Genomic DNA, 18,517 nt, shown 5'->3' with positions numbered 1-18,517 from the left:
GTGTGTGTGTGTGTGTGTGTGTGTGAGTGTGTGTGTATGAGTGCATGTGTGTGTAGGCCTATATATTTTTACGCATGCCGGCGTGTGTGTGTGTGTGTACATGTGTGCAAGTGTGCGTGGGTGTTAGTATGTGCAAGTGCATGCGTGTCCTAGTGCGTGTGTGTGTGTGTGTGCGTGTGTGTATACGGGCGGGTGTGTGTACATGCAAGTGTGTGCCTGTGCGTGTGTGTGTGTGTGTGTGTGCCTGTGTGTGTGTGTGCGTGTGTGTGTGTGTGTGCCTGTGCGTGCCTGTGTGTGTGTGTGTGTGTGTGTGTGCCTGTGCGTGTGTGTGTGTGTGTGTGTGCCTGTGCATGTGTGTGTGTGTGCACGTGTGTGTGTGTGTGTGTGTGCCTGTGCGTGTGTGTGTGTGTGTGTGTGCCTGTGTGTGTGTGTGTGCGTGTGTGTGTGTGTGTGCCTGTGCGTGCCTGTGTGTGTGTGTGTGTGTGTGTGTGTGTGCCTGTGCGTGTGTGTGTGTGTGTGCCTGTGCGTGTGTGTGTGTGTGCGCGTGTGTGTGTGTGTGTGTGTGCCTGTGCGTGTGTGTGTGTGTGTGTGTGCCTGTGTGTGTGTGTGTGCCTGTGCGTGCCTGTGTGTGTGTGTGTGTGTGTGTGTGTGCGTGTGCGTGTGTGTGTGCCTGTGCGTGCCTGTGTGTGTGTGTGTGCGTGTGTGTGTGTGTGTGCCTGTGCGTGTGCGTGTGTGTGTGTGTGTGTGTTTAGTACTGTGCTTGCAGAATTGCTTTGATGCTTAGTAGAGTGTAGATGTGTTCCAGATTTGTTTTCGTATCCTAGTAACAACACTCTTAACCCAGACACATACCACACTGCAGAATACCTCATCCTCCTTTACAGATCATGTGTGATTATTCAGACACCTACCACACTGCAGAATACCTCATCCTCCTTTACAGATCATGTGTGATTATTCAGACACCTACCACACTGCACAATACCTCATCCTCCTTTACAGATCATGTGTGATTATTCAGCTGCCGAGCTGTGAGTGTATCACTTTTGCAAATAAAAGACAGTGCAAGGTTTTTTACCTCACTGCCTCTGCATTCATGAGGTCCGTACTCAAGCAGAACAAATGGAGCTGACTTTGTCTAAATGTAATGAATGGTTATGACAACTGTTTGAATACACAAATAAACACACAAACAACTGTACAAGCAGAGGACACAAACACAGACTGCTGTAAGGTCAGAAAAGGACATGTTCTGTTTTCCCAAAGACAAATATTTTTGGCATTAACTGCTGTTGAGTATCATTTTTATGAATATTTCAGATGTTGAAAACAGAGGTTGTTACATTTTTTTTTCTGGTTGAACCGGGCTAAATTATAAAAAAAAAAAAATCAGCTTTATAACACTTGAATAAAATTTCTGTGTTTATTTCCTCAGTGTGTGTGTGCATGTATGTGTGTGTGTGTGTGTGTGCGAACGTGAATGATAAACTTGTGTAAATGGAACCAGCTGTGGAGGTTCAGTCAGGTCCTGAACCAGAGACCTGCTCTAGTTCTGACAGCCATGAAGACCTCCGCTCCACTCAGGAGGAATCTTATGATGGAGAGTCAGGGAGTGATACGAACCCCCAGAAACACACCACCCACCAGCTGGACCGGAACCAAGACCGTGTTAACTCCAGAACCACCGCTGAGGTCAATTCTTTGGTTTGCGCCTCCATTCCTCTTGGGGAAAAACGTGATCACGCAGACTTTACCTCAAACCCCCTCACGCTGACCCCAATCTGCAGCCTGCCCCCTGCTTCCAGCACCGACTCCTCCACCCCTGCAAGTCCTCTTTCTGACCATGACCCTCAGCCAGGTCAAACGGGTCATGACCTCTTTGAGTATCCCTCCTCCTCCTCCTCCTCCTCCTCCTCCCCCGGATTGGCACCGGCTCCTCCACCACCCAGGAAGGAGTACCCTAGGTGGAGGTCTGCAGACTCAGAACAAGAAAATGAAGAGGAGGAGGAGGAGGAGGAGGAGGAGGGAGGAGGAGGAGAGGAGAGAAGGGGAGTGGGTAGAGGAGTGCAGGCGCCTCCTGCGTGCGTCTCCTGTGGAATTCTAGAGCCCGGTGCTGAGCCGGCAGAGGAGTGGGGAACTGCCTCTCAGAGAGAACTCGCCAGAGCCAGCGTCTGCAGGGCAAGACTCCGACGTAAGTCTCTCTGTCTTACCCTCTCTCTCTCTCTCTCTCTTTCTCCCTCTTTTTCTTTCTCTCTTTCTCTCTCTTTCTCTTTCTCTCTCTTTCTCTTTCTCTCTTTCTCGCTTTCTCTCTCAATAACGATGTCCAAAACCTACAGAATTCACTTCATATTAAAAACTGCTGTGTGAACAGTACAGGTGTGTCAGGATTTCAGTTGCATTTCTGTGACTTAATCCGGGTTCGGTTGTTGTTTATAATGCAAATTTTAGAAATATCTCTCTTGTTTTGTTTAACCAATAACAGCTGCAGAAATGTATGCTGCTCGCTGTTTCTAAAGTAGTCGGCTGTGTTTCCTTGCACATTGTGTCATATTGGACCTGTGGCTTTATCAGGCTTGGGCACTGTCATTCTGGGCATGAGTGTGAGAGACAGTCATGCTGCATTCGGGCTCTGAGTCGGCTTTTGGCCTCAGCGCTGGGTGATGCAGGTCGAACTAAAATCAGTATCTGCCCAAACAGCAGCGTGCACGGCAGAGTTTGACGGACAGGTCCATGTGTTCCCACCGTCCTGTTACCTGATCCATCTGGGCCACCAGCCGTGACAGCGCAGGGGAGCGAACGCCTCCTCAGGTTCCCCTGCTGTTTGAGGTTAGCCTCCCCTGCAAACCCCACTTTGCCAGAGATTTTATGGCCTCTTGTAATGTTTGTGCTCCTAAAAAAAGGCGCTGCCATAAACGCAGGTGCTTTTTTGACTGACGTTAAGTTACAACAGGTCAGGACGTTGGGCATTGGGACTTTGCTCTGGGCTGATCCTCTGTTTGAATCGTCCGATTTACCCACTTGACTAATTCACTGATGAACGTCGATGCGCTGAGGGCGTGTCGTATTTTATTTTTCCGGAGTTATGTTTTCCGACTATCCCACATTTCACAGATTTGCCTGAATATCCTGAGGCGGGAACCAGAGATTTTATAATTCAGGGGACACTGAGTCGTGTATTGTTGGATATTGATGGTGTTATTATAATCTAGCCTGCTGTTCACATATTCTTGTTCATGTGCAGCAATATAAAATAGTGTTGCGCAATATTATATCACATGACATGATGCTAACGTTAATGCATGTTTGTTTTTGGCCATATTTACTTGAATTTTGTTCATTTATTTAGTCCACTGTTTATTTTTTGTTTGTTTTAGTTTAGCATTTTATCTGATGACACATTGGACACATAACATCAGACTGACAAATGACAGTGTTTCACATAACCAAGAACCATACACTTACTGTGGTTCTTTTATTCATACTGCTGTAACTCAGTATCTGTCACCTGAGTAGGATAATCTGTATTTTGTTACTGTGTGTCAGAAGCTAAAAAGACAACAGAGGTGACAGTATTATGACAGAAAAAGACCAAAATGGTCAGAATCAGCTCTTGCCTATTCTGTGTCATCAGTGTAATGACAAAACTGTGTTGTTTCAAGATGTGATAACTGAATCATCACCATAAGCCTCTCCTAAACACAAAGCACTAATGAGTTTTCACGAAACATATTAAGATATTAAATTTATCTTGTGCTTGTCTTGAGTGTGAGCTGCTGCTGATCTGAGGCTTAGCACTACATTTCAGCAGAAACGTTGGTAAGTGAACTGAAAAGAACCTAAGATCCTTGTCTGTCTCCTTTCCAAATCCCACCCACCCACTCCCTCTCTCTCTCTTTATCTCTCTCTTTCTCTCTCTCTCTCTCCCCCTCCCTCTCTTTCTCTCTCTCTTTCCCTCTCTCTCTCTCTCTCTCTCTCTCATTTTCTCTTTCTCTCTCTCCCTCTCTTTCTCTCTCTCGCTCAGGGCAGAGACAGAGGGAGAGCCTGTCAGAGAAACAACAGAAGGAAGCCAAGTCTAAATGTAAACGCATCGCTCTGCTCTTGACTGCTGCACCAAACCCCAGAAGCAGAGGGGTGTTGATGTTCAAGAAGCGCCGGCAAAGGGTCAAAAAGTATACACTTGTGAGCTACGGGACGGGAGAAACTGAGCTTGCCAACGAGGAAGACAAATACACGTACAAAGGCATCAGATTTCCTCTTTCAGCAAGCAGTGACTCTGAGTTTGAGGACGAGTTCTCTTTTAATGCTCACGGCCAAGGATTTGCTTTGAACTTGAACAGTTTGGACTGGCACTGTAGACAAGCCGGCGTAGAGAGAGCGGGTAACTGTGAAGAGATGGAGCATCTTCCAGAAACCAAAGGCAAAGGGGTGTTGATGTTTGCCCAGCGGCGTCAAAGGACCGACGAGATCGCTGCACAGCATGAGGAGATGAGGAGCAAGGGCTTACCGGTGGAAGCGTTCGAAGAATCCAGACCGGTTCAGCGCATGAAATCGTTTACACCTGAGCCGAGCGTTCCAGATCAGGCCTACGTGGACGTCCATGTCAAGCAACAAACGCAGCTCCAGGAGGAGCATCACCATCAACAGCATCACAATCAGCAGCAATACCAACAACAAACGTTTCCGCAACCAGCCAATGGACTGAATGATGTCGACGCCCTCCAATCCAAAGGTCTTGTGCCTAACCGAACAGCCAAGCCGTTTCTAAGCGGCCTGAATCGAGCACCAGCCCCCTATTCTCCCATCAGGGGTGTAACCAGCCCGCCACCAAAGAAACCCGAAAATATCTTCAAAGTTCCCGTTCCTGTGAACACAACCCCTCAGGTCTGGTCTCCCACGGGAGACATCATTGCCTCTCGTGATGAGCGTATTGCAGTCCCTGCCATCAAAACTGGGGTCATGCCAGATTCCAAAAGGAGAGGAGGAAACAAGGCTCCGACTGACTCTAAAGAACTACACAAGGGGAACACCCAGCAAAGAAAGTCTTTTGTTGAGAGTGGTGCAGAAGAGGATTACCTGAGTCTTGGGGCTGAAGCTTGTAATTTTATGCAAGCTCCAACCATCAGGCACAAGCACCCTCCTCCTGTTGCTCCTAAACCAGCAATCAACCCTGCCTGTCCACCGTGGTCCGCAGAAGGTCATGCACGTGCCCCTCGGAGTCCGATTCCCGCATCAGATGCAGCTCCTGCTCCATCTCCAGCTCAGGACTACTCAGCACCGCAGCAGAACTGGGCTCCACCTCAACCCGTATCCAAGCCCTGGACACCATCTCCCACCCCGGCACAACACCAGCAACCTGTGGCTAGCTGGGCACCCACCTCCAACCAGCCAACACCATATCAGCCTATCTGGAGCCCAGAACCACAGCCGAACCCAGTGAGTATCCAGACCCGTAGTGCACCCCAGGTAGCTCCCACTCACTCAAAAGTCCCATGGACTAAAACCCAATATGATCGCAACTCTGTGACCTCCTGCCCACCCCAACGTGGCACCTCATACTTCCACGCATCCAAAGCTCCAACTGCTTCTCCAAAGGGGTATGCCTCTGATGCAGGTGCGTGCCAACCCTCCGATGGGCCAAACTTCAAGGGGAGAGGCGCAGAGCTGTTTGCACGGAGACAGTCCCGTATGGAGAAGTTTGTGGTGGATGCTGAAACTGTGCAGGCCAATAGGGCCAGATCCCCATCCCCCACTCATTCGATGCCAAGCACGTGGAAATACTCGTCCAACATCCGAGCTCCACCTCCAGCTTCCTACAACCCCATTCTGTCCCCTTTCTACCCCCCAGCTGCACTTAAACAACCCCCTGCAACTAGCCCCAAGTTGTTGTCCAAAGCCAACAAGGAGAAACCCAAACCTGCCCCCAAACATCTCAACGTCCTGGATGTCATGAAACACCAACCCTACCAACTGGATGCTTCCCTCTTTACGTATAACTCCATCCCAGAGATCAAAAGCCCCAGCTCCCCCGTCCCTCCAGCAGAACCAAAGCGTGGTCCTGGTCACGCCCCTGCTCATATAAAAACCCATTCCCCTGCCGGTGATCCCTCTCCTACATTCGCCCCATCCCCCATCCCTTCATCCGGGACTGCCCAACCAAACCTGGCTTCTCCTGCTAAGCCATCCGGACCGGTGAGTATATCGTACCCCTTTTCCCGCCAGCCGACTGCAGCCGAGCTCGCCCTTACTCCGCAGCATCCGGGTCCCAAACTTTCCGCTCCACTGGCTGTGCTTTACAGTGACAGCAAAGCCACCCCCAGCCCGTACCCTCCATCCACTTGTACCCCACGCCAGCTTACGCCAGCCTCTTTCCCTTTAAACGCTGATTTAATTTCTAGATGCGCTTTGCCCATGGCTCCGAGGCCCAAGTTCTCGGCCAAAAAGCCGGCAGATTCCGGCAAACGGTGGAAACCAGTCGTGATGCAACATGAAGTTAATAGGATTTGATAAATCGATAAACTACCTGGAATTAACTTAATTAGAACTTAAAATGTCACAAATGCACTTCATTAGAATTCATCATTAAAATGAGTAATTTTTTTAAAGGTATTTTTAAAAGCATAATTCAGTGTATTTCAACAGCCCAAAACAGAGTTATGTTAAGTCACTCCTGGAGGGCTGGTGTATAAGGTGGCCTATATACATACCAGTTTATGTAGTAAATGTTTCCAGGCCTCAATTAGGTGCTGTCTGAATGATTAGTTACCAGTTAATATACACCAGCTCAAAAGGTAAAATCAAAAGTGATACAAAAAAAACCTAAAGAAAGTATCTTAGTTTGTTTTTGACATTGTTTTGAAGATTCGAGAGAAGTTGCAGTGGTAATATTTTTACTGTATATGTTTCATACCTGCACCAATAGACTTGGCTACAGTTGTGTTGTCCTCAAAGAGGACAACGGCTTTTTTGTATGTTGACTAGAAAGTCATAGAGCAACTGGTTATTCTGTGTTTACAGAATTAGAGTGTTGATTTTTTTAGTCTTTGTCCTCCATAATGACTAAAGACAATGTGCTGATGGGAAAGCTAAGGAAGAGGAACCTAAAGTCATTGTTTGTCGATGGGAAACACAGGAAACACAGAACGTAAGGAGTTTTAAGAGTTTTTTTGTTGTTGTTGTTTTCTTTTGTCAACCAGCACATTTACTATGGTTGTGAACGTTTGACACCAATTATAACAGAGATGTTTCTAAGGACTTTCAGGAAAACAAATTGTAAACAGTTGTTTACAGTTCTGAACAACTCTAAAGCGTGTCTTATGGTTGTTGTTTACTACGAAGAGGGTGATACCCTGATTTTTTTTTTTTTCGAAAGGTTATTTGAATGATATGGAATAACTGGAACACAAACAGCATGTTGAGGGTGCTTTTGGTGAGTCAAGGAATCAAAAGAATGCAGCAGTGATCTATGTCGACCATGTTTAACAGGCTAAATATGGACCGAGATGGCGTGTTTGCTTTTTAAAGCGGAAGATTTTTTTTTTTTCGTAGCCACAGTTTCTAAGGACATATCTCCATTTGGATTTAGACATATTGTAGTTCCCTCAGCCTCATTCCTAACCATACACTGATGGTAAGGTGATAAAACATACCTTTCACTCTCAACTATTCTTTATGAAGGACCTTAAAATAGATGACAAATTTGTCTTGTGTCGAATTTCCCAGTGTGGTGGACAGAATTATTTTAATGAGGGGTAAATGAGGTGATAAGACAGTACACTCTCGACTCTAATGTACAAAGGGCCCGGTTCACTAAAGCTGTTAAAATATACTGAAGTTTAGTAAACCACTTGAGACCAGTAACGCAGCATGTGATTGGCAAATGTATTAGTCATGCACCAATCACTGATGATGTTGTTGGTTTGATGAGTGTTAATGGTGAGTGTTTAGCGCTTTGGTAAATCTGACCCAGTAATGGTGTTAGCCTGACCTGCTGTCACCCTCTGTCTCACTTCATGTATCTCTGTCACATACTGCACTTTCTGGATCTTTCCTCTGCTATTAAATATCTTCCTCTCTTTCCACCTGACTCAGCCTCTTTTTTCCCCCCTTCTCAAACACGTCTGTCACTTTCCTCACTGTGCAATTGACCATTTGTTACTTAATGTTTTTTTGTTTGTTTGTTTTTTTGTTTGTTTCAGCCAGAAATATCCATCATATGATAACATATGTGATTTCTGTGCACCACACAGCACAGTAAAACTCACCTCTGCAGCTTCAGAATAGATTTACTCCATGTCAAATGCATTACAGAATACAGTCAGTTTAAATGAGTGGTTCAGATAGTGAGGACGTGCATTCACTGTTCTGTTTTTGTTGTTTGTTTTTTTTTTTTATTCACTGTTTGTTTATAATTTCTCAGTAATCCTGAGAGGACTGTTGGGAAGCAAACCCTAAAAATGCAGCCTGTGTAGTTTGTTATAAATTCCTGCGTAAGGTTAATACAAATGTCATAAAAACAGGTTGTTTTTTTTTTGCAGCATGTATTAAGATATTGCTTTAGTTTGGTTAATGCCTCTCTAGTCATCTTAAGAGCAGTCCATATGCAGCCAATGAAACCTGTGATAAGTCCGGCGTTGTTGTGTGGCTTAGCTTCAGCCCCCCTCTTTGGGTTCACCCACCGTACTCTATTTAACACTGCAACAACAGATCACCAGACTCTAATTATAGCAACACACAGGCCATTTCTTTGCAGCACGCTGGTCCCATTAAAACACTACCTCTGCTTAGCAACCTGATAGGTTCTTCACCTGTCAGCCCGTCAGGAGTGCCTTTGCACCGAGGTAAGTGCTAAAACCCGCCCCCTGGTGAGGAAATGACTGAGGCAATATTTCTGGAGGAAGGAGCTCATCGGGGGGCTGCAGGCTATGTTTGGAGAGTGATCGCGCAACTTGCGGGAACTTTCCCCCCCCTCTCTCTGGGGTTGCATCATACCATCAGTAGCACTAATTTGAAGAGGTGTAGATTTGTGAAGCATGAGATCTTTTTCACGCAAAGAGAGGGAGAGAGAGCGAGAGAGAGATTACGGGAATAGTCCGCTATGTTGGGGTTGTATACTGAAACCATTTCCTTAATAGAGAGACAGATAGAGAGAAAGAAAGAGAGAGAGAGAGAGAGAGAGAGAGAGATTACAGGAATAGTCTCCAGTGTCAGGGTTGTATACTTAAACTGTTTCCTTAATAGAGAGACAGAGAGAGAGATATTACAGGGATAGTTGCCTATGTCGGGGTTGTATACTTAAACTGTTTCCTTAATAGAGAGAGAGAGAGAGAGAGAGAGAGAGAGAGAGAGAGACTTTTATCCTGCTAGATACAGCATATGCAAACTATGATAACAAACTGGGCCGATTACATGATACACTGTTCAAAGTTAGTTTTGGGAGATCTTAAAATAAATGAAAAATAAGTTAACATTTATCATTGACTATGTGAGTCTCTATATTTTTTAATGATTAGCACTTCATCTGTTTTAAGCCAGGTGACTTATTCTAACATCTTTAAAATTTCATAAACATTCCCTGCACCCCCTTGTAAAGAATCCAAACACTCCTTATCCAAAAGAGTGGACTTCTGCCCTGTTACCAAACATTTTATGCGATCATTACTATGTACTGAGAACCAGAAGTCTGGTTTAGGAGGCCAGTTTTGGAGACACACCAGCTGGTGGCAGTGTGTGCCCAGTCAATGGCCATTTCAGTGCCATATTGGGGATATCTGTTTAGCCAGTAACATGGACGTGACTCACTCAGGGATACTCTTAGTTTCACAAAGGTATGATTTCTTTGCTTTGGTCTATTTCTACATTTTCTCTTAGGTTAGATGATGTAATATGTTGCTGAAATACTGTGAAGACATTTGGTCATCACAGATTTATTTATTCATATTTTCTTGATAGCCTTCTTAAACTAAGTAGCTGCTTTATCTAATTATAATTGTAATCTTAGCTTTTTGAGTTTTGGTGAAGTAGGATTACTGCTCACAGCCTGGAGTTGACTTAGACTAGTACAAGGTTATTTCCAAATGAATAGTTATAGAGAGATTAGAAAAAATAGATCTACTTCAATTTCCTGCAGAGAAAACGCAAAGTGCAAACCAACAACCGATGATTTTGTCCTTGCAGGTGTTTGGCAGAAGTCGCTCTCTGTCCTTGCCCAGGAGACTGTCCTCCATGTCTTCCCCAGCCCTGCTGCCCTCCATGTCCTCTTCTGGCTACAACCCACCCCAAGGCCCATACGAGCGGCAGGGTTCCTGGCTCGACCAGCCCAACAAATCTCCCAGTCCATGGGAAGCAGCGGCTCGGAGTCCCCTGGGGCTGGTGGATGAAGCGTTCGCCTTCCAGAACATTCCACCGCCCACCGCCCCCCACGTCAGGCCAGCCGCTCATCGGAAGTCCCTGCCGGAGCCTCCCACGGAAGGATGGAAGCGCAGGGTGTCGTTTGAGCCCATTGTCTCCCCCCAGGCCACAGTCCCCACCCTGGCCTTCACGCCCGCTGCCGAACCCACTCCGGTCCCAGCGATTAAGTCCCCCTCCAAAACCATACCATCCTCACCAGTGCCAACTTCCGATCAGCAGCCTGTCTATGGGCCCCCCTTCAAACCGGCCCAGCCCCTGTGGTCCAACGACAAGATCTCTGGGACACGCTCCCTCCCAAGAGGTATCTCTCTTCACTCACCAAGCACGGCGTCACCCAAGGAGAGCTGGATGTGATTAGCCTCTTAACACGTTGATTATGTGAATGTCGATGTTTTAAATGCATCTAAATCCTTCTGATCCTTATTTCAACTATAGGAAAGATTTACGTTATCAGCACAAGTGTTAATCACCGGTATTTACACATTATTCACAAGAGTAAGTCATTATTCACTCTTCTCAGTGTTGCTTTAGGGACGTCCACTGATAGTGTTTGGATATAAGAATGTAATCAAGGAGTTTCTGTTGCTAAATGAGAAGATGCTTGGAAATGTATACAGTGCTTCTGGACTGATTTTGCTTGTTTACTGTTTTATAAAACTAGTTTGGAAAGAAAGTGAATGTTTAGTAAGACTGAGGAGTAATGGTTTGATATTTGACAAGGGACAATTTATGTTTTGTGGGCTGGAATGTTGAGGAATGTAATAGTACGACATTTTATGTCATAACTGTCATTGTTTGAAGTGGTATGGTGATGTAGTCACAGTTCAGTGTGCTTTGATGAACAAATATGGATTAAATTTGTCTGAAATGTTCAGTTCAAATATTTTTGAAAATGGCCCAAAAGTAGACCCTTGGGGAACTCCATAATGTGCTGGAACTCCATAAATGTGACTTCAGTGTTTAAGGATGGGGTTCAGTGCTAATTCTTGTTTGGATCATAAAATACAGTTTTATGTGTGTGGTGCTCCTGTGATTACTCAAATGATCTTAAAAACAGACCGATTTTTAGGATTGAGACAGTGTAAGGTTTCTGCTGAGCAACGTAAATATAGTTTTTCCCCCTTATTTAATAATATTATGTTTGGGGATGTTGGAGTTTTGGTGGGTGGGGTGCAGCTGGCATGGATTGTTTTATTGTTGCTTTTGTAATGTTAAATAAGTAGCTCTATGGAATTTTACAATCAATGCAGTAAATATGAGCACAGGTTGGAGTCACTGTTTCTGTTTTTTGCACTTAAACATCGACAGAGTTGTGAAAGCATGTGGTTAGAGCACAAAATGTTGGAGAATTTTTTGCAAGATAAAGTACTCACTGGATATTTTGGGGGGAAAAAGACACTTAAAATGTTGCTTTATCTCCTTCCTCATTACAATTTTGTCATTAAACTTAAATATGTTTCACACATCGTCTGAAGACTCTTTTCTTTGAGATTGAAATATTAAAATGCATTTTTACCATTTTATATTTCAGCTGGTTCAGATAAAAAAAAAATATATATATATATATATATATATATATATATATATATATATATATGTATGTATATATATGTGTGTGTGTGTGTGTGTGTGTGTGTGTGTGTGTGTGTATATATATATATATATATATATATATATATATATATATATACACATATTAGCAAAAATAATAGGTACAAGTTAATCTGATCCTATAATGTGTCTCCCAAAAGGTGTACTGTAATGAGGGCAGAAGTTGTTGTCCGCTCCAAATAAGTGTAGAATTCCGTTTTGTTGGAATGTAGTTGTTCTCTGCATCCTTTAGATGGCGAGAGTGAGTGTTTCATTTGCTGGCATTTACCTGTTATAAAATCCCATCCACACCACAGTCCCTGATTTTATGGACATTAAATCCCTGCTTGACTGGTGGGACACATAACAGGCTCTCTGTAAAAGAAAGTAACACTCTGAACCCTGGATGCTCTGAGTGGCATCCTCAAGAGTGTGCCAAATCACACTGGCCTCAGTTACCGCGGCGATGCTTACATAATCATCCAGCGTTTGCATTTACAGAGTGATGATGTCGTTGATGGTGGGTGGAGGGGGCTGACAATGACACCGTTTCATTGCTACAATCACACAGCCACACAGTGGCTCCGTTTAATGTTTAATTGAGGATCAGAGTGAGACAACTTACTCTGTGTGACAATGAAGGAGATTAGTGTGTGTATGTGTATAGAGAGTCTAACACATGAGGAGAGGAGGGGTTTGATTTGAACAAAGTGCATTGAGAGAGAACATAAAAATACTTCACAGCATAAATAGAACGATGAGTTTGTGTTTATTCTGTTGCCACAGCAGCGGGTTTGGGCAGCCGCTCTGAGAGCTGAACAGAGCTAACCAATGACAGACAGACAGAGAGACAGATAAAGAGACAGACAGATAAACAGACAGACAGAGAGACAGACAGGCAGACAGATAGATAGATAGATAGATAGATAGATAGATAGATAGATAGATAGATAGATAGATAGATAGATAGACCCATAAGAATAATTCTGCAATAAGAATTTCTGATTTTATAAGCTTACTCGAAATGCTAATTACAAACTGACGTGTTTTAATCAATCCTTTTAATTTTGGTGTTTTACTTTGGAAGGCAATAGAACCACATACATGTATTATGGAAGACCCTGCATGTTTAGGGGCAGGCTTTGCATTGTGCTACATTGTGTGCTGTGTTTCTGCCTGTGTAATAAAGTGAGTATGAGGGACGTGTCTGTCAGGCAGGGGGGGGAGGGGCTGCAGATGACTGTGGGCTTTAGGGATGAGAGAGAGAGTGAAGCACAGGCCCACAGCGTGACCTCAGAGACTATCAGTGGGCAGCAGCACACAGCCGAGAAGACACACACTCTTCAGCACAGGGTGGCCTGCACTGCACACACACACACACACACACACACACACACACAGGCTTACACTCACAGACACTCACACACTCTCACACACAAACACATTCTCACCCCCCCCCTTACACACATACACACACTCACAGAGACACACAGACACACACACACAGACATATGCACATACATATTGCATACACATATACACACACATCCGCGGATACAGTCATAGAAATGCATATGCACATACATGTGTGTGTAAAGCACATACAGACACACACACACACACACACACACACACACACACACACACACACACACACACAGAGCTTCACTCACACACTGCCCCCAGCCCACTCTATTGTGAGTGTTTGGAGTGTTTGACAAGACTAAAATTAGTCTATTGATGTAAGCTGGCATTCCACTGGTGAACAGACCCTCCCTGCCTCCCCCACTACCCCCAGTTCCTTCCAGTTAGGCTTCGGTGGAGGAGAGTGGAGCGATCGAACCGCCTAAAGTGACCCCTGTACGTCTTACCTGGTCCTCAGACAGAAACCAACTCCACTTCAGACGGACCCTCCTCACACCGGTAAGCAGCCGTGCACCCAGGATCCTGAGATTACAGGAGCTACTGCTGAAGAGTGTGTGTTCATTTTTTTACACACACACACACAAACACACACAAACACACTAACACACACACACACACACACACACACACACACACACACACACTGGTCCTATAGCTCTCTCAGATTACTTTAATGTGATAAGTGTGTTTATTGGATGTCCATCTCTGATTTTTGGCATGCCTCATCATTTGTGATTGGTGGAATGTGAGAAGCAGGAGTTTTTTTGTATTTTTATTTATTTATTTATTTTTAATATCACTAAACTAACCACTTTGAAGTTAAATACTCTTTTCCAATACATATACCAACATTATTTTAGTGTAATCTTGTGTCTTGTAAAAGAGGAAGTGGAAAGGGACACTGTTGTAAAACATTAGTATTCATATGATTGTCATTCATTTTTAAATAATTACTTGAACGCTGAAGTTGATACCTGCCTCTTTGGTTCCTCCTCAGTTCGAATTCAGAAAATCCAACGGTTCAGCTTTACCATCAAATTCAATGTTTATTTGAACAGTGCATCTGCTATAAGAAATTTTACCCCTGACACAGACAGAAATTCCTGTGAGCACACACAGGACAGGGTGCCTGATCTCTGTGACTTGCTAAAGATTGATGGTGACATTATTACAATGAATGCCAATAACCTTCTCTGCATCGTATGACTAGTATATTATCTAATACAGAATTCTCCAGCCGGTAATGACAAATCTGCCACAGTGTGACAGAGAACCATACAAACAAATAAACATGGTTTTGTTTTGTTTTTTTGGGGGGGGGGGGGGGGTAAAAGCTGTTGGAGGATAGCTGGGAGGGAGTTTATGGTTCAGAGATTGTTTCTGCAGAGTAAGAACAGTAAAGGCTGTTTGTCACTCTACACACAGAGTGATTCACGATGCTCTCTGGTGCAAGGCATTCAGCTATTCACGACTCCCTTTAACACCCTGATTATTTTAAGGGAAGGGTTACCTTTGCCCTTTTAACTACCAGCACAATAACACACACACACACACACACACACATTTTGGCAAAGAGGCACTTGCGAAGGAACATTATTCAGAGGTTTGGGGTGTGGCAGCCTGTAGCTACACACACTCATTCACATATGCACGTGCATACATGCACGTGCACACACCAGACATATACTCACACACACACACACACACACACACACACACACGCGCGTGCTTGTGCATTCCCAAACACACACACCTCTTTTTAAGCATGTTGAGAAGGTCTCATTCTCCGTGTGCGTTCCTCATCCGTGCTTTTGTGTTCCAGCTCTTTGGGAAAAAAACAATATTAAACATCAGAAAAACACACATCACCAGCATGTCTCTGTACAGCACTCTGCCAACCAGGGAGAGGAAGCTCCAGGCGGCAGCCATCTGCCGAGAAGTCCACGGCGTCAACGGTACTGACCGCGACCTGACCCGACCGGGACGCCTTGTCAAACTGCAACGATGACTGTTGAGGGTCCAGAAACACACACACACACACACACACAAACACACACACGCACACATATACACACACATACATGCATGCAGACACACATGCACACATACAAACACACACACGCACACATATACACACACATACATGCATGCAGACACACATGCACACATACACGCACACACGTGCATGCATGAACACACATACACTAGGAAGCATGCAGACACACATGCGCACACACACACACACACACACACACACACACACAAGCATGAACACACACACACACACACACGCATGCACACACACACAAGCATGAACACATATGCACACACACATGCACACATACACCAAAAAAGCATGCACACACACACACACACACACACACACTCACACACAGGGCTAGTTTTCTGGCCACAGCAGGTAATTCTGTGGCCATTGTCATGTGAACAGGGTTATTCTGGATGTTGAAGGGGGTTAAAGAGAGGTGGCTGGTGCTGGTTGAGGATGGAGAGGGTGGAGCAGTGTTGTTTGAGGATGGGCTATAGAAAGGGGGGGGGGTGGAGAGCCGCATGCAAGGGCGAGGGGGGGCAGCTGTGAACAACTGTGTATAGGAGCAGTGAGGGTCAGGGACAGCTGGGGGTGGGAGGGGTGAGATAATGTCTGACTAGATCATTACAGCTTCAGAAACAATCAGAGCTACTGAGACCACAGGGTGACAATTCACTCGGACTGATAAGAAATAACACTCACTCACTCACACACACCCACACACACATGTACACACACACACACACACACACACACACACACACACACACATATATATACACACATACACACATACACACACACACACACACACACACACACACATAGGCTTACTGCACACACACACACACGTATGCACAAACTCTGTTGTATGTTTGTGATGGTTCTGTAAGGAGCTGAGTTCATACTCAGGAACTTCACTGTAATGTCAGACTGCCCATTCAGAACACACTCACGGGGATTCTGTATCTCCACAGCGCTTTGGCGTTCGCTCAGGATGTAAATCTGATACCTCTCGTCCGGAACACTCCTGTCATCCAATCACCTCAGTCCACTGTCAACACCCCGTTACCCTCTTTCATTGGACCACACACCTGTCACTCACAATACCCCAAATCCGTTCCCCTTTTGTTTCCTTCCATCCACTCTTAAATGCTCATCTGATCACCTGTCCTGTTCGCCTGTCTGTCACTCCTGTTCCCAACTGAACGTCTCTGGTCTGACCTCATGTCCACTAAACAGCACGGAGATTCACTTGTCTTCTTTCACTTTGTGAACCTTCATCTATCCTTCATTCGTCCATTCATCCTTCATCCTCCGTCAATCTTTCATCATCTCTGTTCATGTCTGCTATGGTGTGTGATCTTTGCGAAATGTTGTCATGGGCTGTAACTGTATCCTGTATAACTGTACAACTGTTTGCACACACCTACACACACACACACCGACACATACACACATGCACACACACCCCTTTGTTGCTTAATTTTATTTTTTAATCTTTTAAAGTAAAAGTCTTCATTTTTCTCAGTGTTTCTGAGGTGCCTGACCTGACAGTGTTGTGACAGTAATGATGAGGCTTTGTGAGTGATAAAATGTGTGTGTGTGTGCGCGCGGTTGTGTGTGTGTGTGTGTGTCTGTGTGCGTGTGTCTGTGGTCTCTGTGTGTGTGTGCGTGTGTGTGCGTGTGTCTGTGTGTGTGTGTGTGTCTGTGTGTGTGTGTGCGTGTGTGTGCGTGTGTCTCTGTGTGTGTGCGTGTGTGTGCGTGTGTGTGTGTGTTGCAGGTGATACCATGGACCTAGGGAAGAAGCTGTGTACTCCTAAAGACATCATGCTGGAGGAGCTGTCTCTCCTGTCCAACCGCGGCTCACGCCTCTTCAAAATGAGACAGAGACGCTCGGAGAAATACACCTTCGAAAGCATCCAGAACGAGGCCAACTCACTGCTCAATGTAAGACGCAGTCTTAAACTCACACAGTCACCTCACACAGTCAACTCACACAGTCACCTCACTGCTCAATGTAAGACACAGTCTTAAACTCACACAGTCACCTCACACAGTCACCTCACACAGTCACCTCACACAGTCAACTCACACAGTCACCTCACACAGTCAACTCACACAGTCAACTCACACAGTCACCTCACACAGTCACCTCACACAGTCAACTCACACAGTCAACTCACACAGTCAACTCACACCAACTCACACAGTCAACTCACACAGTCACCTCATAGAGGCAACTCACACAGTCAACACACACAGTCACCTCACACAGTCAACTCACACAGTCAACTCACACAGTCACCTCACACAGTCAACTCACACAGTCAACTCACTGCTCAATGTAAGACACAGTCTTAAACTCACACAGTCAACTCACACAGTCAACTCACACAGTCAATTCACTGCTCAACGTCAGACACAGTCACCTCACACAGTCACCTCACACAGTCAACTCACACAGTCAACTCAGTCTCCTCACACAGTCAACTCACACAGTCAACTCACACAGTCTCCTCACACAGTCAACTCACACAGTCAACTCACACAGTCACCTCACACAGTCAACTCACTGCTCAATGTAAGACACAGTCTTAAACTCACACAGTCAACTCACACAATCAACTCACACAGTCAATTCACTGCTCAATGTCAGACACAGTCACCTCACACAGTCAACTCACAAAGTCAACTCACACAGTCTCCTCACTGCTCAATGTAAGACACAGTCAACTCACACAGTCATCTCACACAGTCAACTCACACAGTCACCTCACACCGTCAACTCACACAGTCAACTCACACAGTCTCCTCACTGCTCAATGTAAGACACAGTCTACTCACACAGTCACCTCACACAGTCACCTCACACAGTCAACTCACAAAGTCAACTCACACAGTCTCCTCACTGCTCAATGTAAGACACAGTCAACTCACACAGTCATCTCACACAGTCAACTCACACAGTCACCTCACACCGTCAACTCACACAGTCAACTCACACAGTCTCCTCACTGCTCAATGTAAGACACAGTCTACTCACAC

At 45.2% G+C, this 18,517-nt stretch overlaps 2 protein-coding genes across 2 annotated transcripts in view; both read left to right on the top strand.

Moving 5' to 3' along the window:
- The first annotated feature begins 1,497 nt into the window (after positions 1 to 1,497).
- synpo2b (synaptopodin 2b) lies at positions 1,498 to 10,761 on the top strand. The gene is made up of 4 exons (XM_030788253.1): positions 1,498 to 1,970; positions 2,107 to 2,191; positions 4,033 to 6,189; positions 10,174 to 10,761. The coding sequence occupies exons 1-4, from the start codon at positions 1,498 to 1,500 to the stop codon at positions 10,759 to 10,761; spliced, it is 3,303 nt and encodes a 1,100-aa protein (XP_030644113.1).
- Positions 10,762 to 15,295: 4,534 nt separating this feature from the next.
- Positions 15,296 to 18,517, top strand: part of myoz2b (myozenin 2b) — an 8,648-nt gene continuing 5,426 nt past the window's right edge. Inside the window, exons 1-2 of the mRNA XM_030788219.1 lie at positions 15,296 to 15,377; positions 17,253 to 17,419. Of these exons, the coding sequence (XP_030644079.1) occupies positions 15,296 to 15,377; positions 17,253 to 17,419 (249 nt within the window). The remainder of the gene's footprint in view (positions 15,378 to 17,252; positions 17,420 to 18,517) is intronic.

The sequence above is a fragment of the Chanos chanos genome, chromosome 11 (assembly GCF_902362185.1).
Source record: "Chanos chanos chromosome 11, fChaCha1.1, whole genome shotgun sequence".
Classification (NCBI taxonomy): Eukaryota; Metazoa; Chordata; class Actinopteri; order Gonorynchiformes; family Chanidae; genus Chanos; species Chanos chanos.
Note: the sequence above shows the minus strand (reverse complement) of the source record. Positions and strands in the feature narration are given on the sequence as shown.

Coding starts and splice junctions, on each gene's coding strand:
- synpo2b (XM_030788253.1), top strand. CDS start 1,498: ATGGAACCAGCTGTGGAGGTTCAGTCAGGTCCTGAACCAGAGACCTGC. Junction 1,971..2,106: donor AAGGAGTACCCTAGGTGGAG/GTCTGCAGACTC, acceptor GGAATTCTAGAG/CCCGGTGCTGAGCCGGCAGA. Junction 2,192..4,032: donor CTGCAGGGCAAGACTCCGAC/GTAAGTCTCTCT, acceptor GGGCAGAGACAG/AGGGAGAGCCTGTCAGAGAA.